Source organism: Etheostoma cragini, chromosome 20 (genome assembly GCF_013103735.1).
Source record: "Etheostoma cragini isolate CJK2018 chromosome 20, CSU_Ecrag_1.0, whole genome shotgun sequence".
In the NCBI taxonomy this organism is placed as follows: Eukaryota; Metazoa; Chordata; class Actinopteri; order Perciformes; family Percidae; genus Etheostoma; species Etheostoma cragini.
Genome location: NC_048426.1, coordinates 6,424,794 through 6,451,550, shown reverse-complemented (window position 1 = coordinate 6,451,550; position 26,757 = coordinate 6,424,794). Strand labels below are relative to the sequence as shown.

Below are 26,757 nucleotides of genomic sequence, written 5' to 3'. Positions count from 1 at the left end.
AAACCTTAAGTCCAGCCAAATCTCTGCCTCCACATGGTGCCTTGTTGTAGTGTATCCATGGAGACAAACATCCATGCAGGCGGGCTTTCTCTCCCATTTCCTGTCCATTTGGACTCTCACTGACCGCATTTGATCTGTAGAGGGCTCCAATGTTACACTGCAGGCCTTTTGTTAGACTATGATGTCAATGTTAGGCATTTTTGATACTTCCCAATATTAATGCAATTTGTAATATACAGTACAGTATGTCGATGTAAAATTATGCATCAGTTGTTGAGCAGCACCTACCTGAGCACTCATGCATTCAAAAACCTTGACTTAATCTCAGTGGGTCCATTCTTCTTGGATACAGTGTGTGATTGGTACGTAGCTCATGATGTGATTATCCAATAGCAAAACGCCCCCTCGGTGCCGGCAGAATCTGCAGCTGTGCAATTCCTTTTAAAGACATAAAAAAACATAGGTAGATCAAACAAACTCCAGATTTTCAGTGGTTCTTTAAGCTTTATTTACATGCACCATCTTTGATACAGCCAAGATAGGAATTGGAATTACAACTGGCAATGTCAACTTGGTGTCTTTTGTTTTTTAGGAGCAATAGGAAGAAATGGAGTTGGAATATTGGCAGTGAGAGATACTCAAGATAACTGTAGAAAACAAAGAAGCTTAAAGTCAATATAAAATCATCCATTTGGGGCTATCAAAATTATATTTGGAAGCACAGCTGTGCAGGATTTATTTTTGTGAATCCAAATAAAACTAAGCAAATGGGATTCCATATTTCTGCCTCATTATCAGTTAAATTCAAAATGGTGTAACATTTAAATGTTCTCTATAACTCTAAAAAGGGACACCATTTCAGGCATCATTTGCAGTTTGTCAGTCCTCAAAAAATACCCGATTGAGCTGGTCAAAGTGTTAAACAAACCGTTAAAACAAAAGTGCGTTTACACAGCTCTACCACATTTCATATGGAAACGCACAAAATAAGCACATGTGGAAAATAAAATAAATAAAATTTCAATTAACAAAAAGACAAGTGAAAGTTGACAGTTTCCAGCTGATAAAAATGTAAACTAAAACAAGTTCCTACAAACAGCTGTGCTGATATCAATGTTTTTGTTGCCCTTATAGCACTGGTTCTTAATATTTATACACTGTATATCCTCCTATTTGCACTTAATTAAATGCAAAAATATTTTGGCAATATTTAAAATACTGTGGTCGTTTCTTTCTCAAATGGCAAAAATGTCTCTAAGATACTACACAAACTCGCCTCACAAGGTTGGAAACACTATTTGAGCCAGCACCTGCTATAGTGCTGATAACAAAGGGGAGGCTACTAATGCCTCTCCATCTGCAGCCACTCCTTGCTATCTTCTTATTTATAGCACCAAGAACTCCTTCAAATTAACAAACACCAGAATATTGTAGTTGAGTGCTGTGGAGGCTCTAAGTGTGGTTATTTTAATCCAAATAGTCCTACATGTTTGCTAATGTAAATGGTGCCAACTAGAGCTAAATAATGTTTCTTGCTAAACATGGTCCTTAACTCTGTCCTAAACAGTGTGTACTTAAGCAGTACTTCCAATATTGCAGTAGGTGGAAGTGGAGGGAAAGATGGTGAAAAGGAATTTGCAGCAGAAACACCATACGATCAAGACTTCAGAAATGCACCTTTTTTAAAAGGAACAGATTTCACAGTAATGTCACTAAAATCACAGGGTAACATTTGCTAAATAAAAATAAAACATCATACAAAAACCACACAATGTAGATCAGTTCACATCTTGATAACATTAACCTCTACACATTGATATTTGGTGCGTGACTCTGTGAATCATTGGGGGAAAAAACCCTATTTATATATTTGTTTTTAAATCCTTTAGTCCATTTAAGCTATGTCTCTCTAAGAAACTTAAAAAAAGAAACAAGTGTGTCAAGTAACCTCCACTGGAACGTTCCGGAACATTCTCTGCAGCTTTTTCTGTAAACAGGCTGTCACTCACAACAGCTGGTTTGGCAAAAATGTTGGTATGAAAGGGTGTGAAAGAGGAGAGAAAGCAAGGTGAAAACAAAATAATTCATCTTCAGTTTCATGTATCACTTTGTGATACTGCATGGGTGATTCCCTGAGACTAACACTAGTTGATGCTTTAACAAAATGTCCTGTACTTCCATTCCAGTCCATGTTGTTGTTCACACCGCCCAGGCATTGATCTTTTTAAAGAAATGTTTTCCTCCTCTGGGAAGACCCCATTGTGTGTTTCAGACACTTAAAATACAGTACCAAACTTAATGCCTCACACTGAAAATAATGGAGAAAAAAAAATACTACATGAATGCACGTATGTAGTTTCTTCCCTATAGTTGCACAACGCTGGACAATGAACCCCAATTTACATTTCCCCCCTACTACTTTTTTTTTTTTTTTTTTTTTAAACCACTCTGACAGAGCTTCTCAGCTTGGGACCCAGCTGTGAGGGGAGGTCTGTTTTGAGCTGGAGAAGCTTCCTGAATTCCTGTGTCCGTTCTGGGCTGAGGTGAGGCGGGAGTCGAAGCTCAGGTCCAGGCAGTCTGCTTCCATCAGTTCATTGCGGATGGAGTCCATGTCAGACTCAAGACTGCTGTTGAACACATCGAGATCCAAATCGGCAGGAAAGCGGTCCTGGACGGACAAACCAGAGCCGAGCTGCATGGAGGTGTTCTTGCTGGGAGACCTCAGGTGGGGTGGCTTTGCGTCGGGGTGGCTCGCGTCTTTGTCAGAGGTTGACAAGCCAGCTTGCCAACCAGGCACTGAAGAGCTTTGGGCCTCACACACACTGGTGTGGTTCACCAACATGGGCTCTTTGCGCAGCAGCATGGCATTTCGACGGGAGTTCTGCAGGGCAATGGCGGTGCTGGCCTGCGACATCAGCGGGTCGGACTGGGTGAGCATGACGTTGCTGGGGCTGTGGGAGTCCAGGCTGAGCAGATCCTGCAGGCTCTGGTGGTCGTCGAAGTGCGAGATGCAGGAGAAGGTGGTCTGCTTATTCTCCTGGATAGTCTGCATGGGCGACTGACGCAGGCATGTGATGGACGGCGGGCTAAAAAGAGGGTTAGGCCCATAGGTGCCAGAGGGGCTACCCAGACTGCTTCCTGAGCAGCTGAAAGTAAACACTGAGCTCCCCTGACCATTGGTACCATTGTCTTCCTCTCCAGGAGGAGGCTGCTGGGATGCCGTCAGGCTGATATTGTCTAAAAGGTCGTCCATCAGGTTGTCAGAGAGTCTGTCGTTGAGGTTCATGGTACCTGCCAGGTCAGAGAGCCCCGTGGGCCCCGTGGATGGGGACATGCTGCTGGGGCTGGAGTACAGCATGGGGGAAAGGGGCAAGTCATCATCAGGCACCTCGTCCAGCTCCAGGTTGGCCAGGATGGGGGACAGACGACCACTGAGTGTGCTGGCGTTGGAATTGGTCCGTGAGCGAAAGTCTGTCCAGGCGTCCAACTCGTCGCTGCTGCGGGAGGTGGGACTTCCTGTCCATTTGGAGAGGCTTGAGGTACTCTCAGAGCTGCCTTCTTGAGCTGCCTGCAGCGAGGCTTTCTTCTTAGTGGCACGTCCTCGAGCTCCTTTGATGTACTTGCTGTTATCCATCGATACGGCCCGTCGTCTGGGAGCTTTGCCTCCTTTCCCTCCTTCTGGGTTGACCATCCACCAGGAGCTTTTCCCCGTTCCTTCATTCTGGACTTTCACAAAACGACTATGGAGGGACAGATTGTGTCGGATGGAATTCTGCAATAGAAACAAATGAACAATTAAAATGCATGAGTCAAATTCCTTCCGTGCATAAACATACTTCAAAATGAAGCTAATTCTGATGTAATTATACATTGTTTAAAAAATGTGGTGCAGACAGTGTCAACACTAATTTGACCTTCTCATGTTCATATTCACTGCCCAATACCTAGCTTTAAAAATCCCAACCAAAACTTAAGAAATAACTTGGAGTACAACATCATTATTAAAATAGAAAGAATGAAAGTAAAAAAGAAAAACTACAAAAATGTTTAGAAATGTTAAAGGCCGTATTATAAAGAAACTTTCCTTCAAGATATTACCAATATTATCCAATACTGTAGGCCTCCTAAAAAAGAAAAGTCAAGTTTTTTGACAATAAACTAAATATTTACAGCAAAGTACTGTGAACAATACTGCCGCAACACCTCACACTGTGACCCATTTCCGGCTGCTTAAAAATGTCTACAGGATTTCCCTGGAGATGTTCCTTAACATGTACAAAATTAAACAGCTGTAGCCTAGGGCCATGGTAACTGGGAGAGGGTCCAGCATAATTCTCTTAAGCTAAAATTCACTTGAGTAAACCAAGGCCCTATTTAAATCCATTGCTCAGAAGATTACACTAATCAAACACTGAAGAAGCTCAACGCTTACAACCTACAGCTGCACAACCCTAGCCATGACCTCTACCATATGGATTCTATGACAGACAGCTGTGAGGGAAGTTGCTCTGCAGTTTTGGTGAAGACAGAGATCACAAGCGAGCGTTGGCTATGTTTTCCTCTGAATGCATTGAGCCAATGACCCACTGACATCAAACTTCCAGCAAAGCCCTCGCTTCAAGCCAATTAAAGATTAGGTCAACTGGCAAACACTTTCATTACTTACAACAACAATAACAAAGCACATGTGACTCTTAGAAATTAAACTTTGTGTACCTCTTCTCTCTCTCATTTAAAACAACCATAAGTTCGCTGGAAAGGTTGGTGGCATTTGATGATCTCTGAGAATTACCAATGATCTCCTAGTTAGGTTAAAGTGCTGACTTCAAAGTATAAAGGTGATGTGCTTCTTGGTTTTTCTTACTATTAACAAAAAAGAAAAGACCAAAATCAAAAGTGTGCTAGTCCATTTATCAATACTTTCCGACTTCCTGGCACCCAGCCCTAAGATCACTCGTTCCTACTTGAAAACCTAAATCTTTAAAGAAATACTTTGATAATATGGAAAATACTTGAGTTTTATGAGAAGATTAATACATCTCATGTCTGTATGGTAAATATAAAACTGCGGCCAGCAGCCAGTTGGCTCATCATCTTGGCTAGCACAAAGACCAGAAAGTTTGAAACAGTTCAGTTAAGGGTGCACAGATCTCTCAGGTTTTCCTTCTAAGTACAGATTCCCTAAAAATTGTTAAACTCAGGTTGTCTGTTAGACTGGGTAAACGTTGCCCGGATCAATGGTCTGATTGGTTGAAGGACTATCCAATTGCGTACAGAGTCATTTGAACTATGCCTGTTAGTCACGCCTCAGGGACAAAGAAAATACAGACCAGACTCCCCAGACCAACACTCAATCTGAAATCTATTAAGTTTGGCTTGGTCTGGTGAAAGCCTGACTAGGTGTCTGTCAATTAAGAGCCAAAACAATTAGATTATTAATCGATTAGTCATTCAACAAGAAAATAAGTGCCAATTATCTTTCTGGCTAAAGGTTTTTAGCGGTTTTCAGCTAAATGACATCCTACTAGCTTAAGTAGTCAATCAGGAATGTGGTTTCCTGTTTTATATTGTTAAAGTGAATCTTTGGTTTTGGACTGGAAACGTTTGACTCAAAGAAAATTGACATTTTTCACAAGGTTTAGCTATTTAATAGACTAAACAGGATAACAAAACAATTGTGTGATTAATTGATAATGAAAGTAACTGATGCAGCAGACTGGATTGATGCATCCTTATTTTCAGCAGGATTTGAGTATTGACAAGTACTAACTTATTAAAATGAAAATGAGTACAATTGTTGTTTAGATGTTTTTCTAAAGAACTGCCACCGATATCCAATATCACAGTTGTCAACTGAGCCTAATCAGTGTTTGTCTGTAAATGGACCAGAGTGGACACAATAAAAGCAACACCTGTCCTGTTCAGTGTAATGCAATCCAAAACAGCCCTGCATTATATAAAAACAAATCTTTGTGAGACTTGGATTCTGGTTGAGCCAGTTAGCGAGATTTTGATTGAACTCTGTGGTTAATTTTGAGGCTTTAATTGTACCACAGCAGGTGGATGAAATAGCAGCTACACTTTGAAACATGACACAGTACAGTAAAACATAAACCACAACCTCCAACTTGTCCAAGGACCTTAATTCTACACTTTGATGCAACTAAATATGTTATAGGCTACACAAATGCAATTATTTATTATTACAAAGCTGTATTACAAACTGGCATCGGACTGGGGATAAAAAGGGGAGTGAGTACCCAGGGCCCTTGTTTGAGGAGGACCCAAAAAGATGTTAGAATGAAGAGCTGTGGATGCAGAGATGGGCCCATAGAAAATGCCTTTCTAGAGGACCCAGAATGTTGTGTACCTCTTGTATACAGGCAGTTAAGGTTTGCTGTAATCTCAGATTATGTAAATAACAATATATATAATACTTATATAGTGCTTTTCTAGTCTTAAAGGCCCCCCATTGCGCTTTTACAGGAACCATTTACCATTCACTGTGGCCGATCATCATCAGATAAACACTCACACACATCTACACTCAAAAGGCAGCATCAGGGGCAACTCGGGGTTCGTTGTCTTGCCCAAGGACACTTCAACAAGGGACTGCAGGCCCAGGGATCAAACCACTAACCTTCCGATTGGCAGGCGACCGCTCTACCACTGAGCCACAGCTGCTCCTTTGTATGTAAAAAAAAACAAGATTCCTGTTATATCCTTCTGGATTTCCCCTTCCCTTATATGACTTATGCACAGCACCCAAGCTGTTTTGGGCACCATCTAAGCCAAATAAAAGTAACCAAATTACTTTTCTCAGATCCAATGATTGTAGTTGGACCCCAGTGGACTTTTTAGAAAGTGTTGTCTTTAAACCTTTTGAGTGTTATCTGCTCTAGCTTTTCCAATGTTTTGAAAACAAATATGGTAATAATAATGGAAAAACATTATGTAATGTATGATTTAAGATTTAATAATGCTACATTTTCTTAGGGGAGGAGCCCCCAATACCCCATGCCAAATACATGCACCTATTTAGTCTTCCACAAACCTAGGGGAAACACTATTTTCTGGATAGTACAACAGCCTCTGTCTGGGTGACATGTAGCAGTTAAAACTATCCTGCCTGCTTCTTAAAAAGAAATATCTAATGGATGTTGTTATATCTTTAAAGCTCCAGAGATGAGTTATATTTCTAAATTCTGCACAGGTATATACAGTAGAAGCCATACAGCATTCAAAAGAAAAATCACAAAGAGCAACTCTTGCCTGCCCCTCCCCCATGCAGTCAGAGCAGCTCTGCAGCACCCAGTGAGCAAAGCCTCGTTCTGAGCGGGGACTGGAGCTACGCCAGTTTAGCCAGAGCCAGAGAGAAACACTGAGCTTCTCTCACTCTGCTACACAATGACCTATATAATTTATAGTCAGCTGATTGATTATTGTGCCCAGGGCACGTGAAAAAGACAGTGTGGCACACAGCAGGGGTCGAGCCTCTGGCTGCTCATCTGTATAGGAGCTGAGTATTTAGTTTGGATTTACAACATGGAGGGAAAAAACTCATATTGGAGCAGCACACAAAGGCTGTCATTGAGTCTGGTGCAGAGAAGTGTGACAGGTCTGGATTTACAACCCTTCAGTCCCACCCTCAACATGCTTTGCACATACAGATGACAATCCTCAAACTGATAACTGAATGTCACAATGATACAAAAGCATCTTCCATGAAATGCTGATGTCAGCACTTCTGAAACCCTAGCATTCCTCTGCAAGGTAAATATCTGCCTGCAGGCACCTGAATGCAAACAAGCATCCAAAACATGAATGAAAACAGCCCGCCACTTATCTTAAATATAAACTACCAGCTGATTCTGTGCAGATTAATCAGTTATTAACATCAACATGTCACGTCATGATGAGCTTTTAGAACAATGACCGTAACTTTATTTCCTCCATTAAGAAACTCCCTGGAAATCAGACTGCCTCCCACATCTAGGTTGGATTACAAACCTATTTCTAGAGTTTTTCTAACACTCCCACCTCCACCAACATCTAAATCCTGCAAAGCTTTCATCTGACTTGATTCCATGACAGATGAATTGGTTTTCCAGGCCGAACTAATCCTTAAAATCAAACAGAGACAGGGCCCCGCGGGAGCTTGTAAGAAGCCAGTGTGTGCTGCAGTTTGTCTGAAAGTGAAATTGACTTTGCATTCCCTGTTCTAAATCTCGACTTTCATACCCACCACCTTGTTCACTGGATTAGTGTGTACTCGGATTTCGTTTTAGGTGCAGAACTAATCGTGTGTGTCATTTGATACACACGCCATTACATTTGTACCCTACATTGGCAGCAACTTAGGTAGTTTTACACCATGTGTGTCATGCAGCCATAAACATCCCAACTCCCTGCTGATTTTTTACTCTGACACCCGAATATGCCTCATAATAACCTAAAACCACCCTATAGGCTATGTGCTGGTATCTGAAAATGACCTGTGTTTGCAGACTCCTCTTTTTCCTCCATCTCTATTCTATCTAGGATTCTATCCTCATTAAGGATAGCTGTGTGCCTTATTTGACCACAGTATGGTGTTATGATGACAAGCAGCACCAACATGTCACCGCTCACCTTCCAGCCAGCAGAGCTATTGCTGTCGCCTTTGTCCTTGAAATATGGCACAGACCTCACCATCCAGTCATAAATTTGGGACAAGGTGAGCCTTTTCTCGGGGGAGCTCTCGATGGCTTGGGTAATGAGGTCTGCATAGGAGTAGTTGCCCCAGGCGTTCCTGCGGGCGGAGGACTTCCTCAGCTGCTGGGAGGCAGAGCCGCCCAGAGCCGCGGTGGGGGTCTGCACCGAGGAAGGCGAGCTATCGGCGGCCTCTTCCTTGCAGGGGCCGCGTTGGACCTCCACAGGCTCAGAGACGGAGCTGCTGCTCAACACACGGGATTTGACAACACTGACGCTGGCTTTCTGAGCATCGCCGCTCACCGTGCTGCTGACACCCTCATCATCTTCTTCTTCAGGGATTACGTCAGTATCATTTGTTCCGGGCTTGTCCGCACCAGACTCCGGACGGGGCAGTGGCCAAGTGCAGGACCGTGGCCGCTTCTGGGGCTCGAAATCCGGATCTATCTCAACGTTTAAGGGAGACTCGTTGCCGTTGCGCGGCGCTTCAGCCATGTTAATCGCAATATCTCGGTCGCTGCACAAATGGTAACAAAATCACTCAGGTCGCATTCCATCAATGTTTGTGTACAGGCTTCTGAGACAGTTTATTTACTAATGCACGGTATGCAAATGTCCAGTCTCCAGCCCAGTCCCAGCACGTGTCTGTCTGTCCTGCAAGGCGTCTATCCGCAGCACACAAAGCTGATCGGACTGCCCAGCATTAACAGAACATTGTCTTTTCCCGTGCCCAGCCCACACCCTGGCCAACATGCATTTTAATTTGGCGAAATGTGGGGTAAAGATAGGAAGAGTCGGCGAAGTCTTTAGAGGAAATCCGAACGGCGTTCCTTTACAAGCGCTCGCGTCCTGCACCGCGAGCCTGTGACGTGCATGCCAAAGAGAAATGAAAATGACTACACCTAAAGCCACCACATCAGCTGTATCAGTCCATACACAGCTGCCATCTTGACCATTTCCTTTCCCCAAGTTCTTTATCACCCGTGAAGAGAGAAGCCGGTTGCATGTGCAGTGCGCTGCTGTCCAGATACCATCAAGGCGGATTGCCTTCTCAAGGCCCTGCAGCTTTCTTTATGACACAAAAAGGGAGCTACTACAGAAATGTGGCAAGGCTTAAATCCGCCCTCTCAAGAGCTACAACCTCCCCATAACGATGCACTCTGGCTGCACATCTGTGGCATCTTGAACAAGCCAGCACGGTGTCCTCCGTGTGGCCAGCTGCCTGCAGACACACTTCATTTAATCTGCTGCTGCTGCTGCTGCTGTGGTTGCTGCAAACGCTCCGAGTCCAAGGGAAGGAAAACCTCACGATCCTGCCCCCTGGTCTGCCCTGGAATTAAAGTGACAGTATGGAGATGTCCGCAGGCCAGTGACATCACTGTGTGCACGTTTTTACATGACCAGCACTGGATTTTCAGAAGACAGTATATTCCAAAATACTACTGAAACTAAAGTAGTCTACAGTTATTTGACTTAGATATTAAATTATTGAAGTAGAAGTAATAATCACTTACCTCTTTGTAGAAAACTACTTAGAACAAGATTTTCACAACATTAGTCTTAAGTCTGAAACATGAATATTGCTGCAAGATTAAAGTTGAAACCAAGACCTATGTTAGAAATATTTAATAATAATAATTCATAATGAAAAGTGTTTCAAGTATTTGGATTTTTCTATTACATTTATCTCCCATTAACAGTTTTAAAGTACTTTCCACATTACTAGGAGTAAATATACATATGATAAATACTGAATCTTATATATGTATTTATATGTTTGTTGTCAAACTAGTCAAATCTTTACAATACTTGCATCTAAACATACTTAAATCATACTTCAAAATACCCACCTTGTGACACTTTTTTTAACATTTTGGGGTGTATACTGTATTCTTCAACCAGGCTGTAAAACCACAAATTCACACAAAAATACACATAACATGACTTCAGTCCACTCAGTGGTAATGAAAATGGTTTTGTCAGTTGCTAATTCTTAGAAATTGTTATGTTTTGTTCCTTATAATGTAGAACCCAAATTACCCATTTATTAAGTCATTCATGGCAGTTACTACCCTGGTTTCAACAAAAACAACTGTGGATACTGTACCTAAATAAATGGCATTTGTTGTAAATTGCAAACTATACAATTCATTTTCTTGTATGTGTTTTAATGACCTGAAGAGGAGTTTACATTCTACAACTGCATACGTATCACAAATGTGAAGGCGGATTCTACTGTTTTTTTTTTCAAGACAGAAATCTTTAAATTTGAATGTTTTTTCCCCAAAAAATATGTTACATTTAAAAAAACTTTTTGGGCCAGCCTGGACTTTACATCTGCCCACTGCACACAGTGCTTAAACTACTTAAACAGCTATTTTGTATATATTATTCCCCGTTTCTGTATTTATAGAGTTTTTTCACAGCAGACATGGTAACATGGCATAGCAGGAAAAACACAGATGTATTCAAAACCATGAATGATGGCTGCATTCCATTTAGGAGAGGCCCTGGTTTAGTGCTTGCTGACTTGGCACCACCGGATATGAGTCAAGTGCAGATGTGAGTTGCGCATGCTCAGGTTTAAACGGTTTACGGCATAATAGGTCATACTGAAATTTTTTAAATCCATAAAATAATAAACTTTTTATATAACAGAAGATGGGAATTTTTAAAAGAAAAAACATCTTAGCTATCTATGATTGTTTGATTGCTAACGCTAGCTTATAACGCCATTCAAGTGACAGCCTTTGTTGTGTTTGATTGCTAGCTTGTAACCAGCAGTGAACGAACTAAGTAGGTCCATTTTTACTGTATCAACATTACAGAAGTCATCATAAGCATCTTGTATGTTACTTGTTGCAAAGTGACGCATGCGCAACTCACATCTGCACTCAACTCACATCTGTTAGTGACATGACTCACTGAAAGCTTACTGGGACACTTGATGGACTTGAGCCAGCATTAAGGTTATCAATTTCAGCTGGGCTATTCTTACTATTACAAGTCAAAATGTCTGCTGTGAAAAAGGTCCATCGTCAATTCTTATTCATGTTTAATAGGTTTGTGTATGTTTGTACTGTGTGTATGTTTGTATGTATGTATGTATGTATGTATGTATGTATGTATGTGTGTACAGTTGTGCTCATAAGTTTACATGCCCATGCTTAAGTTGACTAAAAAGAGGAATAAAAAAAATCCTCTTTTGGAAATTTATCTTAATGCCTTAATTAAAAAATGAGGTAAAATCCAACCTTTAAGGACACCACTTTTCTTTTTTAATGAAATAAATAAATGTTCTTCCTTAAAATACAGGGGGCATAAGTATACACACCCCAATGTTAAATTCCCATAGAGGCAGGCAGATTTTTATTTTTAAAGGCCAGTTATTTCCTGGATTAGGATACTGTGCATCCTTATAAAGTTCCCTTGGTCTTTGGAATGAAATTGCCCCCCTACATCATCACATACCCTTCACCATACATAGAGATTGTCATGGGATACTTTCCATAAAATCATCTCTCAATGCAAATCAAACCAGCTATTAGTCTATCTGAAATAGAACCATGCCATCTATGTAATTTACTAAACATGATTTTTTTGTTCCTCTTTTTAGTCAATTTAAGCATGGGCATGTAAACTTATGAGCACCACTGTAAGTATGTACGTATGTATGTATACACCAATCATCGAGAAATTGCACGTAGGGCAATAATGGCTGGGCTCTGCTAATACTGTGGCAAATAACTCCTTTCTGATTCTGAATCATTTAACTTGACTTAACCAAACAGACGTAATGTAGCCGTTAACCTTACTGACACCGAATTGCTGTTGCAAGATCAAGAAACCTAATTTAACTGAATTGAGTCACAGTTAAAGACAGTTAAATCCTCCAACATAATACAGCTTCAGAAAAGGTCTTAAGATTTAGTTCCTGCACAAAACAACAGTTTAAATACCACCAACTGTCCTAATAACACGTTTTTTTGTTTGTACTTGAGATAAACTTTGAAGCTTGTTCTCACTTATGCTTCCCACACTGCTCCTTTGTTTTTTAGTGTGTTTTAGATAAAGAAAAAATGTATGTATAAGAAAAACAATACCCAGCCCTAGTTAAGTTACCACGGGTCCATTACAGTAAGACTGACAGACTGGCACAGCTACGGACCACCAACTCCAACTCTTGAACGTTTGTTTGTTTTCTTTATATATATATATATATATATATATATATATATATATATATATATATATATATATACACACACACACACACACCTATGTAGTGCACTAGAAGAAATATCTAATCAAAGAAAGACTTCCTATGATACATGTTTCCTTTTTATCCGCCTAATGAAGATAATGTTAAATGGAGACAAATATTATTGTTCAGTGCATCTGTGAGACAAACATTTCCCAAGCCCCATCCACAGAAATCAGAAAAAAACACTTTTAAATCTTGGGATCAATCTGCTGGCACTGGATTTAGGCTTGCATTAGAATCATGAACAACTTATTGAGATGCATTATCATTTTTAAGACACAATATACAATTGAAAGGTCCCGAAATCTTCATTAGGGTCCTTTGGGTATCCATTTCTAAAAGCTGTCCAGCTCTTTCCCACAGATTAATAAAAGTAAATACAGTTGGATCACTATATAATATGGAGTTAAAAGCAATTTGACACCCTAAAGTTCATCTTAAAAAGGATGTGTAAAGTGCAATGTCACAAGAAAGTCATAAAAGGCTTTAAGATTTCAATAAATATTCTCTGTACAGCATTTGCTCACAAACTTTTGAGCAGTCTAACTGGGTTTGTGTTGAATAAGAGGAGTAGGAGGAGTGTTCAGTCTGGGCTGTTTTTTGGCAGAGAAGAGTACAGTTTGTGTATATATGGAGGTTGTGTAATATGGTCCACTTTAAAAATGTTACACCTCTGATTTAGTGCTTCTGTCACCTTCCAACCAATATTCTTCTGTCTGCATCTCTGTGAGGCGAGACACTGTCCTCTGGAAGGCAAACATTTCCTCCTCTCCACTGAAGATGGACAGACTGCTGGCTTCATCCTGTTAAAATCACATCAAATTAAATAAATGTAATCTGTTATGGGAACTCGGGATGCTAAACATGTTTTGAATTTATTAGATGTGTTATTGAAGAGACAACAGGAAATAAGGGCAAGAGAGATGCAACAAAGGGCCACAAGTATTTATTAGTTATTAAGCATGATACCCACAAAAACTTGTTAAGAGATTTCAATCAAATTTGGTGTTAAGGAAAAACTGTGGATCCATGGATTTTTTGACACAGGGCATTTTGGGACATTTCTCTATTTTTTATTTTTTTAGGGACTAACTTTAAATAATCTGATCCATGTATCCCAGATTTTTCAATATGTATACTGTACTGCCAATCCAAATCTAGATTGAGTTTAAATATTACATATATCGGTTTCTATTATTAAAGTAACACACTTAAGAGGGTTAAGCATGCTTTGGCAAAAGAAAAGTTGATTAAAAAAAATAAAAAAGTTAAAAGATGGTAAATATGATTTTGCAGTGCATGCAACAAAGTGGACTGACTTACATTAAGCGGTGTGTTTTGAGCTCTACTCAATGACAACCAACGGCCTGAGCCAGTTTAATCATCTACTTAACGACTGAAAGTACACACCAAACATAAAAAACTGGTTTAGCTGTGAAAACACAGTCAGAGCTCCTCTCACCCTTTTCAGCCCCAGGTCGTCCATCAGAATGTGGCTCTCATCATGACCCTGATCATCACTGTGTACAAACATATCATCCAGTGGATGATCTGCAAGAATCACCACCCGCACCTGAAAAATCACAAAAGTAACATTAATATCCCAAACAAACAGCTAAGATTTGGTGTTTTAGTGAAGGTCAAGTGAGAATGCAAATAACAGCGGTGTACCTTGTGGTCGTAGAAGGAGTCCACAAGCGTTATGAGTCGCCTGGCTTGAGTTTTCTTGTTCAGCGTCAGCAGAGGAATGTGTCGAATGAAGACGGTGTCAAACAGCCGGGATAACTCCAGGTAGTCACTGGCCCCTAAAGGCTGAGACATTTACATTCAAACACTGGACATCACAATAATACGGCTAATAACCCTAATTATTGGCCAGCACACCAGTTTAACCCTTGTGTTGCATTCACTTTCGGGACTCTCTCGTATCCCTCGGGTCAAATTGTCCCGTGACTTATTTAGGGTTTTAAAAACAATTCTGATATAAAATTTTACTTCATAATCCATTAACAAATATTGTATTTCAATTTCAAAAATTGAGGTAACACATGTTTTTCTAGTCTTCTAGAAAACAATTTAAAAAATGGAAGTGTGGTTCATTTTTGTCATAAGGTTATAATTCATGTTAAAAAATCCACTATGGAAAAAACGTAAGTGCTCATATCCAGAATAATTTTCTGAATTGAGTCAGGAATACACAGAAAAGAAGGTAAGGCCATTTATTTTCAGGTAGAAAAAATGTATATTTGTATCATTTTTCTTCTTGTAAAAATATGAAATTTGACCCGAATACCATTCAAGGGTTAAATCTTTACCTGCGTTTTAATAAAACCACATTTTAGCTGAAAATGCTTGTGACCTGTGACTTTATGATGTTGTTGTCCCCACTTGTGAGTAAAACGTTCAAACCGGTTGAACTTGGTTTTAATTTCTGGTTGAGTTGCCAGCATTTCAGAAGGAACCAAATAAGCTGAGGCTGAAAGAAATACAGGGACAGGTATATAAAGTGATACAATAAATCCTACTTTTTTTCAATAGAATACAATATACAGTATGTGTCACACTGTGTGGGTTTTTGACTCTGAAGGGTACAGTACAACAAGTTTTCAAGGCAACATCAGATTTTATAAGACTTTATAAGGGCATTATAGCAGGAATTTGTGTCAACTGTATGCAGAAATCTAGGCTTGTCCCTTATGAACACTGCTTGGACATCCTCAGATGTTGGAGTGCAGCGTAGTTTTTTCTGGACATTCAATACAACAATAACACGCAAACATTTGAGTACCATTGCTCACCGACAATGCGAGCAAAAACCTGCTTTATGTGATAAAGAATGCAAAATAATGTGGCAAACATCTCCTCACTATCTGCAAGCTTTCTATCCCCAGAACACACTGTAAAAAACATCTCACTATCTGCAAGCTGCCTGTCCCCAGAACACACTGTAAAAAAACATCTCCTCACTATCTGCGAGCTGCCTATCCCCAGAACACACTGTAAAACACATCTCACTATCTGCGAGCTGCCTGTCCCCAGAACACACTGTAAAAAACATCTCCTCACTATCTGCGAGCTGCCTATCCCCAGAACACACTGTAAAAAAACATCTCCTCACTATCTGCGAGCTGTTTATCCCCAGAACACACTGTAAAAAACGCATTCTCTGTAGACAGACCAGGGTCTACAACGGCAACAAAAAGAAACTGTGTCCACCTGCACCACGAAGCATTCACAAACAGTGTTCCTGTGCGCGGAAGCACAGAAGGGAGGGTACGGGTTGAGGAGGGGGGAAGGGCAAGCTAGTCTTGTTTTGTTTGAAAATACTGTGAACGTCAAACAAGAAGTAACGTCCCCTAACATTGCTTAGAGCACCTTCCGGCCTTAAACATGCTTGTGTCACCTTCTCTCACAGACTCGTCCATGTCTGAATGTCATGTTTAAAGGTAGAGAATTGGCTTCTTATAACATGAAACATGAGGTGGTCAGATGTAATGTGATAAAGTAGATGATTGTTTGTTATTTTATGTATGTCTTATTAGATCATGCATATACATACACAAATTTAATTATTTATTTCCTTTTGGCCATTTTTGTGTTTTTTTTCTGCACTTGTCTAAACTCTAAGTTGTTGTCCATTTTCTCTCTCCATCCTCTTTCAGTCCCTGTTTTCTGAATTTTCCCACCCCTAGTTTTTTTGAGTGTGTCTGCACTCTAAGACGCTAAAAAGTCAAGATTGATGCACAAGAGTTTTGCCACAGTTATGTCATCCTATCCATCACACAACATGTGTCTAAAAAGTCGGAGAGACTTACTCTATCACACAGCTCCTCAAACGTGCAGTCTGCAATGGTCCCACATGCTTTGTTCAGACGGACTTTCCTGTTGTTAACATTCAATACTCTTGGCCGTGTTACTGTGGGGGAAAACAGTATGTAAGGACACCACGTGATACAAAAGATTGCTGAAAACCACATTAAATTTCAGCTGCAGAATTAAGTCCACTTACTGTCATTTTGCTTATAAGCCAGCTCATCAAACATCTTGTCTAGTGTCGTTTCTACATCAGGCTCACTGGTGCTGCAGTAAATGCAACATTAATACACAACACATTAGAGCCCGACCGATAAAAGATTTTTAACGCTGATACCAATACGAATATTTGGTTACTTCAAAATACGATATGCCGATATATCGGCCGATATATATATTTTTTTAATCTAGAAACGCGTTACATAACATAGACAGATTTCCCTAACATTAGTTATTTGTAGTGATTTATGAGTTCTCACTAAAATATTATGATAATTTGATTTGTTGTCACAGAACAAAACAGAGGAACATCAAAATATATTGAGGTTCTGATAAATAAAATATAGATATGAAACTTAATGTCCTGTGAACAAAAAGACATTTACAACAACAACAAAATCAGTGTTGCCAACAGGGACGATGAAGAGCGCTGGTGGACAAACTATGGAACGCCAACGCTCATAACATGGGTGACAGTCCGTTTTTATTTTTTAAATATTAATTTGTCAGAATCATTTATTTGTCATTATAAATGATTCTGATGAATGATTATTTAAAAAAAAAAAGTCCATTATAAATGCAGATACCGATAGATCGGTAAATGTCTAATATCAGCCGATAATATCGCACCGCTGATATATCAGTCGGGCTCTACAACAGATCAAAATATGGCTTACAATGACTTGATGGTTTGACTTTATGGATTTCTTACAGGAAGTAAAGTTTTCCAGCAGAGGGTCTGTTCCTTCTGCGGTAATCTATCCCAGAATCCAGGCGAAGAGTTTGGCAATATTTCTGCATGTGAGAGACAAATGATTGACAATAGGTGCTTTTAAAATAAAAAGTAGAAATTATACATATATACACACACACACACATCTCCTTTCTTACCTGCAACACAGCAATAAATGGCACGAAGTTTACTCTCTGCAGCCCGTTTTTATATAAGTCTGAGGGGAAAGAGTGGGCCATGAGTTGTTTTTACTTTCCTATTTACACTCAAAAATTACAGGGCCATTTAAAGTAATGTTTGCCTAATGTGTATTGATGCTGTTGTCAACAATCTTGAATGTCACGTAAGGAGATTTTGTACGTTGCTAGGTTATTAAAACACAAGCATTGACGCATTGGTGTGTAGGAAGGCCCAATGTACTGTATGTGTTATATTGAAAACATAAAGGTTTAATTGAATTCAATCAAAGCTGTGTTTACATCAAAAGAAATCTAGATGCACACTTGTAGTCTGAGGCACCCCAGAAAAATGGTTTGATCATACGGACTTAAAAAAAAAATGTGATTCTTAATTGCCAGAACTGTGACCAAAATCTTACTTTGACACCATGAGTTATAGATCAAAGACATAAAACGTTGACATCAGTTGTGTTCAAGTCAAGCAGCAAGAAAAGTTTCTGATGGCATTTAGGCAGACAAAAGAAATGTTTTCAGTAGAGTTATGTTGGCTTTTTATTTATTTATTTTTATTAAAAGGGCTATAATTCTCTGCCTTATTAACTTGTGAAAAGTTACTTAGAACGTTTGTGTTGTTACTTACCTTCAGGGGGACGATTGGAAGTGGCCACAACAACAACACCCTTCAGAAACAGATTCTCGAAGAGCTGCTTGAGAATCATGGCATCAGCGATATCAGTGACCTAAAATGTGTGTTACAGGTAATTTAACTTTTGGCAAAGCACTGGAACAACAGGTTAGAGGTTACATGGTATATGTGGTATATGTGGTGTGCAGGAACACAATTACCTGAAACTCATCAAAGCACAGGAGACAGGCCTCCTCACTGATCTCCTCAGCAACTGGAGCAATGGGGTCATAGGATTTGGCCATTTTGCCTGCTTTTCTCTTTGGCATGCTCTGTTTCAGCCGATGGATCCCTTAAATAAAATAAAAACTTAAGGGTTAGGCTTACTCATTAACTTGTATCTTTCAATACAATATTAATATACAGTTATGCTCAGAAATTTATGAACTAAAAAGAGGGATAGAAAATCAACTTATAGAAATTTATCTTAATGCCTCTTAATTAAAAATATTTGGAAAAATGCAACCTTTAAGGACAACAATTTTCTTTGTGAATGAATAATGTATTGTAAATACATAAATGTTCTTCCTTGAAATAGAGGGGGCATAAGTATACATACCCCAATGTTAAATTCCCATAGAGGCAGGCAGATTTTCTATTTTTAAAGGCCAGTTATTAGATGGATCCTGGATGCTATGCATCCTGATGAAGTTCCCTTAGCCTCTGGAATTAAAATAACCCCCCACCGGCACATACCCTTCACCATACTTAGAGACTGGCATGGTTTTATTGCAATTTAGACTAATAGCTGGTTTGATTTGCATTGAGAGATGATTTTATGGAAATGCCTATCTCTAGGTATGGTGAAGGGTATGTGATGATGGGTTATTTTAATTCCAAAGGCCAAGGGAACTTTATCAGGATGCATTTTATCCAGGATCCATGTAATAACTGGCCTTTAAAAATGAAAATGGGCCTGTTTCTATGGGAATTTAACATAGGGGTGTGTATACTTATACCATATATTAAGAAAGAACATTTATTTATTTACGATACGTTATTCATTCACAACAAATTTGGTGTCCTTAAACATTGGATTGTTCTTTTATCAATTTTTTTATTCCTCTTTTTAGTGGAATTTAGCATGGGTTCATAAACTTATGAGCACCACTGTAGAGTGGGAGCTTTTTGCTAATTATGTTTTATTGTTTAGTCTAACTTTATAAAAGAAATATACTCAAGGCTTTTACTGGACCCATTTAAAGTGCTTTGTAAGTAGCATGTAATATACAATGAATATGTGTTGAGATTATATATATATATATTTACTGTACACACACACACACAAATAGCAGTGTACTTAAACAAGTGAAAAATGTTCCAAATCCGTACAATAGCTTTTAATTCCATAATATCAGTGCATTGGGAACCCTGTACATTCAATTCCAAATCAAAACATGACAAAAATTGATCAAGTGTGTGTCATATCTTTACAGAAAGTGAAGGAAAATGAATATTAAGCTTTAAAAAAAAAAAGAAGCAGTATTTGCATTTTCCTTAACAAACTCAAACATTTACTGTATATACTGATAAATGTCTCAAGGGTTTGCTTTACTTTGAATCCCTGTAATAATATTTAGTTGCATAACTATTATTTCTGAGAACTCCTTTACATCTGTGTTGCATGGAGTCAACCAACTTCTGGCACCTGTGAACAGTATTCCAGCCCAGGACCATTGAACTACTGTACATTCCACAATTCCTCTGCATTACTGGGTTTGGGCTCAGAAACAGAATTTTTGATGTCAGCCCACAATTGTTCTATGCGATTGAGGGCTGGGGATTGGGCTGGCCCCTCCGTATCATCAATCTTGTTCATCTAGAACCAAGACTTTGCTCACTTGCTGGTGTGTTTTGGGTCAGTGTCTTGTTGAAAGACCCATTTCAAAAGGCATTTCCTCTTCAGCATAAGGCAACATGACCTTAAGTATTATGATGTATCGAAACTGATCCATGATCCCTGGTATGCAATAAATGGGCCCAACACGACAGTATGAGAATCATCCCCATAACAGGATTGTTTGCTTTACTGTCTTTATTGTACTGTGGCTTGAATTCAGTGCATGGGGGTTAATGGGCAAACCAACTGCGGTCTCTAGACCCAAAAAGTACAATTTTGCTCTCATCTGTCCACAGAATTTTGCGCAATTTCTCCTTTAGTCAGTGTGTCCTTTGACAAATTTCAACCTATATAGTACGTGTCTTTTTTCCAGCACTTGAACTTGTAGTAGTCACAGGTAACTAAGTCTTCTTTGATTTTCCTGGAGCTGATTATTGGTTGAGCCCTTGCCATTCTGGCTATTCTTCGATCCATTCCAATGGTAGTTGATTGTTTTTTCCCACGCCGTTCAGGCTTCGGATGCCATTTCAAGGCATTTGAAATCATTGTGGCTGAGAAGCCGATCATTTTCTGCACTTCTTTGTTTTCCCCTCTCCAATCCACTTTTGAATCAAAGTCCGCTGTTCCTCAGAGCAATGTCTGGAACGACCCATTTTGCTGAGTATTTCAGTGTGAATTGCATTATAACCCACACGCACAACATTTGCTTCCTTTCTTCCTTAAATCAGGGCCATAATTGATACCTGTTTCTTCCCAGAATTACCTCACTAATTGAACACAACACTGCTATTTTTATGAGCATGCCCCTTTCAATTACACAAAATGAGCAGCATGCATGTCATGACTGTTGGATCTGTTGGTTTTCTAGAACTCTACAACCCTTACTAGTAAATTATTTGCCGTGTAGAAATATCACTTCTACCAAAACAATATGATTTATGAATTTAGGGATGTTGTACTGCTTTTATTTTGAACACAACTGTGTGTATGTATACAATGGTGCTCATAAGTTTATGAATCCATGCTAAAAGAATTTTTTAAAAAAAAGGCCTTCATTAGAAAATTCCAACCTTTAAGGACACCTATTTTCTTTGTGAACAAATACTGTATTATGAAGAAATAAATGTTCTTCCTTAAAATAGAGGGGGCATAAGTATACACACCCCTATGTTAAATTCCCATAGAGGCAGGCAGATTTTTATTTTTAAAAGCCAGTTATTTCATGGTTTAAGTCACAATGCATCTTGATAAAGTTCCCTTGGCGTTAAAATACCCCCCCATCATCACATACAGATAGTGTCAGATAGGAGGATGCTGTCCAAACTACATGCCATCTTGGACAATGTCTCACACCCACTCCATGGCTTGCTGCTCAATCACAGGAGCACTTTCAGTGATAGACTCATTCTACCTAAATGCACCACAGGAAGTCATTCCTGCCTGTGGCCATCAAACTTTATAACTCCTCCCTCTAAGTGTCCGACACACAGACACTTAGAGGCGTTGAAACTGGACAATATTATCTGTATTGTGCATTAACACTGGCTTGTAATGTGTGCAATACTCAACTGCTACTATTATTATTATTATTATTACTTTTCACCATTATTACTTTTCACCATTGCAACACCTTAATTATGTTATTTATGTAAATACTGTATCATAATATACTATGTAAATATCCACACTCCTTATATTTCTTTATTTCTATTTCTTCTATTTCTAATATCTGAGCAATTGTAACACAGAGTTTCCCTTCGGGGATCAATAAAGTATTTCTGATTCTGATTCTGATACTCTTCTCCCTACATAGAGATTGGCGTGGTTTTATTACACTTAGCCTAATAGCTGGTTTGATTTGCATTGAGAGAAAGATTAATGGAAAATTCCCAATGCAATCTCTAGGTATGTAGAAGAGTCATGGGGGGCTATTTTAAGGCCAAGGGAACTTTATCAAGATGCATAGAATCCTGAGCCATGAAATAACTTTAATACTTTTAAAAATAAAAATCTGCCTGCCTCTATGGGAATTTAACACATGGGTGTGTATATTCATGCACCCTCTATTTTAAGGATGAACATTTATTTTTTCAAAATACATAATTCATTCACAAAGAAAATAGGTGTCCTTAAAGGTTGGATTTTTCCTAATTTTTTAATGAAGGAATTAACATTTCTAAAAAGATAATTGTTTTATTATTTAGTCAACTTTAGCATGGGTTCATAAACTTATAAACACACACACACACACACACACACACACACACACACACACACACACACACACACACACACACACACACACACACACACACACACACACACACACACACACACACACACACACACACACACACACACACACACACACACACACACACACACACACACACACACACACACACACACACCTTTTGGTAGCATTACTTTGTAGACAACATTACTATGTCTCAGGCTAGGCTATGTGATGGAGGCAGGATGTCAGCTGCATTTGAATAAACTTTTACTATGGCTAAATGTTATTTTTGAAAAGCTGCTCAACGGTGACAAGAATGAAGGAATGCAACAGTGCGTGGGTGGAACAGCCTCAAAAATACAAGACAAACATTTATGTAAACCTGACAATTTGGATGATGAAATGTATATCTTTGTGTGATTTATTTTTATTTAAAATTATTTTTTGGGCATTTTCTTTAGCCTTTATTTTTGACAGGACAGATGAAGACATGGAAGAGGAGAGAAAAGGGGAATGCCGTGCAACGAAGGGCCGCAGGTCGGAGTTGAAACCGCGTCTGCTGCGTTGAGGAGTAAACCTCTATAAATGGTCGCTCTTCCAACTGAGCTATCTGGGGGCCCATCCTGGTGGGATTTAAACAACGATCACAAAAATGTTTCTGTTCATGCAGCTTCCCATTGGAGCAAACCGCCCTATGCAGCTGGGAGGACACCTCATCCACCTTGAACTCATTCATTCATGTATTCATTCTTTTGCTTAAAGCTCAACTACTTATATGCCCCCTAGTGGCTGTTAGGAGCAAAGAAAGATTGACAGTAAATGGTGCTTCTCATCTCTGACAACAAACCACAGCATACTCACTTTTATGCACGTCCAACATGAAGCCGTGGAAATGAACCCTCTTTTTCTTTTCAGTCTCAACGTATGAATAAAACATATCCATCACCATAGTTTTTCCTGTGCCTGAAAAAAAAAAAAAAAAAGAGCATGAATGCATGCAAGTGAGTTAAGGGAAAAACTTAAACACAAAATGCCAGAGGAATATAATTTAGATTTGTAACTCTGTGACCTTATGTCTTACCAACATCACCGTAGATGTAGTAACCTTTTGGAGCAGTCGGTTTGGTGAATAACTGAAAAAAAAAAAAAAAAAAAGAAATCAGCAAAATGATCCCCAAATAAATAAGCATCTACAAAAGAATTTAATACAACACTTACCATCTTGAATTAATAAAGTCAATTACTTAAACAGGTGCTCAGACTCATACCAAAGTAGGTGAGTTTACTAAACCAACAAGTTTCAAGTTTTCAAGAGACAAAGAAGCAGTTGTTGCTATCAGCAAGAATCCTTTGCTCTCAGGATCCCTCCGACAATGCTCACGCAAATATGTATAAAAAGAAAAATGCATACTTAAATAAAATGAGAATACATAAACATGGTTGTGGCCTGTTTTTTAGGGAATAAAATATATTTATACACAGATTACAGAGACAGTTAAGTTAAAGTGATATCAAATGGAAAAGTAGTATAAGTCCACGGAGAACAACAAGAAACTTGAGCACCACTTCCAAAGTTCCCTTTTTCCAAATACAGAGGGAGTATACAGGTAAACAGAAGGAAAAACAATATAAAGTGTCTTAGTAAGGTGTTTGTTTAGCTTCATTACTCATTGGCATTGATGGATGTACATGTCTCTATAATTCCACTCTACTATTCATTCTCATTTAGTGTTTTAATGATGGTGCTGGAAAACACGTTTATCAAAAAAGAAAAGAAAATGGAAACTAATTTGGCCTACCAAGGTTTTGACATGTTAGCAGTAGACTACGGGTAACATTATTATTTTATTTTAGCATTAAAAGACAAGTTGATTATCACATAAGAAGCTGGGTCCAGACTGGATTAACGGTAGCCAGGCAGAATATTTTAAGAGGATGGAAGAATGACCGGGGGCCGTCAATCGGACGGTTAAAAAAAGGAAATGTCATACAAACGGTTTGCCAGACTGGACAAATTTGTTGCCTTCAATATTGTAGTAGTGTCATCTTTTCTTGATTTTTGTCTGGGTGGGTGGTGATGACAAGGTTGCAAATTATGTATGTTATAAGAGTATGTGTTGTATGTGGTTTAAAAAATAAATTGTTAAAATCACAAAAAAAGACAAAATAATTAAAACAATGAAAACATCAGCCATCATTGGGGTGTTCTCTCTCTACCTTGGAGAAGAAAGATGTCGGTGTGTTGCTGTATCCTCTGAGTGTTTGGTGGAGCTGGTCCAGTGTCTGCAGCACCGCTTTCTGGTGCTCATCCTCCCGCAGCAACCCGTCTCTGATCAGCCCGTTGTAGTGATCCAGAGGGCTGCTAAACCTGCCGGTGCTCGCCCCGCTCTCCTCCACCGCCTGCTGGGCTTTCACCGAGCAACCTTAAATCCCATTTAACAACACACATGACAGAACTGGCTATTTTACATTTTGTGTATATTTTTTAGACCTTGCAATAAGTGTTTGTCTGCTTTGCACACTGCCCTTTATACCATGCCTACATCTGGGTGTCTTTATACATATACATAAACTACCCTGGACTGGACTGGACTGGACTGGCACTGTTCGACTCCCTCACTGGCTATATTAGCCAGCTGCCCATTTTGCTAGCTTGCCTGTATGGTCAATACACCACGTCTTTATGTCTGTATAGACAGTTTTCAACTTTAACCTAAACCTTTTACCATTATATATGTAAAGTTATGTAATTTTAAGATTCTATTTTTGATATATTGTGTAGCTTGTTGTACTTGAACAGATATAGTATTTGCACTGTTCTGCATCTGTCTGTCTGTCGTTGCTGCTGTGGATCAAAGGTTAGCAAGGGATAGCTAGTTTGACATTTAATAGAACCAGTGAGAACACCAAGGTGAGTTAGTACAGAAGGTTAGATATTTCAAGTAATATCAGGTTAACTTTAAGAGAATATAAACAACAGCAAAGTGTTAATTAAAAGAAGAGCTACGTCGAGTTGTCAGTAGAGATTAGCTTTGCACCACAGGGCAAACTCTTTTAACACCATCACCATCAACACGACTCACATAAAACTCGTCTCACCTCGTCTACAGACCTCTGTCAAAGATTTTAGCAGCTTTCTGGAGGAATATTGTTCAGTCAAAAGACATCTAAAGCCCAGTAAAGCTGAGGGTGACATCTTTACAGACAGCGGTATGCACACCGCCATCTTGATTTCAAATTTTGTCCACGTAACTTTATTAGCAAACACATAACAAACAGAAGCGTGTGTCATTGTCGGCCAACAGGGGGCGCAGTTTCGTTCAGTCGTCCTGGTTTTTACTTCTACTGTCTGTTGACTGAACTGATATTTCTCATAATAAGAATGATCATCATACAGTATTATGCTGATATGTTATAAATATATTTAAATTCATTTACATTTTATGATTGTATGGTTATGAAATGGGTGGCAAAAATTCGAAGCAACACAGTCAACAAAGCTATTTTCCATTTGGCAGGTTGGGATTTTTTAATTATTATTTTATCTTTTTAATTATTCTATCAATCTATCTTATTTATATATATATATATATATATATATATATATATATATATATATATATATATATATATATATATATATATATATATATATATATATATATATATATATATATACCGTATACAGTGTATATAGGATTTTCTGCTTACCTCAGTTTTATATGTATGTACGTATGTAAACTTAAAATCTTTTGGTTTTAGACCAAACAAATTATTCAAAGATTTTAAACTTTGGAACTGTTACAGGCCTTTTTTTTTTTTTAGTACTTCCTTATACAACTGAACTAAAAAGTAATAGAAACAATAATTGATAAAAAAAGAAAAAAATACCATGCAGTCTTAATTCCAAACTTGCCTAATACAGACACTATACCGGATTTGGCATAATATAGATGTGTGACTGTACCCAGTAGTGTGGTAGCAAATACTAACCCATCAAGAGGATGATTAATGTCCCCATGGGTCACATTTTGAACTTTTTGCATACATAAACCGGAGTTTAAGTCTTGAATTACCTAAAATTACCCTTTTGTGTT

General features: G+C 38.8%; 2 protein-coding genes and 1 long non-coding RNA gene across 5 annotated transcripts; all 3 read right to left on the bottom strand.

Moving 5' to 3' along the window:
• Window positions 1-4: 4 nt before the first annotated feature.
• On the bottom strand, window positions 5-10,056 carry foxo3a (forkhead box O3A). Of its 3 annotated transcripts, XR_004654860.1 has the most exons (4): window positions 8,632-10,056; window positions 2,445-3,772; window positions 289-438; window positions 5-134 (listed from the first exon to the last, which is right to left on the bottom strand). XR_004654860.1 is itself a non-coding variant. In XM_034858667.1 (3 exons), exons 1-2 carry the CDS (start codon window positions 9,184-9,186, stop codon window positions 2,462-2,464), a joined length of 1,866 nt encoding a protein of 621 aa, XP_034714558.1. In that variant the 5' UTR covers window positions 9,187-10,056; the 3' UTR covers window positions 481-2,412; window positions 2,443-2,461. The 3 variants fall into 3 exon arrangements, 2 of the variants coding, with proteins under 2 accessions (XP_034714558.1, XP_034714557.1); XM_034858667.1 differs by lacking the exons at window positions 5-134; window positions 289-438 and adding an exon at window positions 481-2,412 and having other exon boundaries at window positions 2,443-3,772; XM_034858666.1 differs by lacking the exons at window positions 5-134; window positions 289-438 and having other exon boundaries at window positions 481-3,772.
• Window positions 10,057-10,442: 386 nt separating this feature from the next.
• Window positions 10,443-11,341, bottom strand: LOC117935984. Its single transcript, XR_004654862.1, has 2 exons — window positions 11,064-11,341; window positions 10,443-10,951 (listed from the first exon to the last, which is right to left on the bottom strand). It is a non-coding gene; the product is annotated as an uncharacterized LOC117935984 (long non-coding RNA).
• A 1,695-nt stretch (window positions 11,342-13,036) lies between these two features.
• afg1la (AFG1 like ATPase a) lies at window positions 13,037-25,958 on the bottom strand. Its single transcript, XM_034858668.1, has 13 exons — window positions 25,760-25,958; window positions 24,878-25,083; window positions 23,742-23,793; window positions 23,522-23,623; window positions 18,746-18,876; window positions 18,540-18,639; window positions 17,879-17,937; window positions 17,700-17,782; window positions 16,965-17,035; window positions 16,771-16,871; window positions 14,627-14,767; window positions 14,418-14,528; window positions 13,037-13,758 (listed from the first exon to the last, which is right to left on the bottom strand). Exons 1-13 carry the CDS (start codon window positions 25,950-25,952, stop codon window positions 13,621-13,623), a joined length of 1,488 nt encoding a protein of 495 aa, XP_034714559.1. The 5' UTR covers window positions 25,953-25,958; the 3' UTR covers window positions 13,037-13,620.
• Window positions 25,959-26,757: the final 799 nt, after the last annotated feature.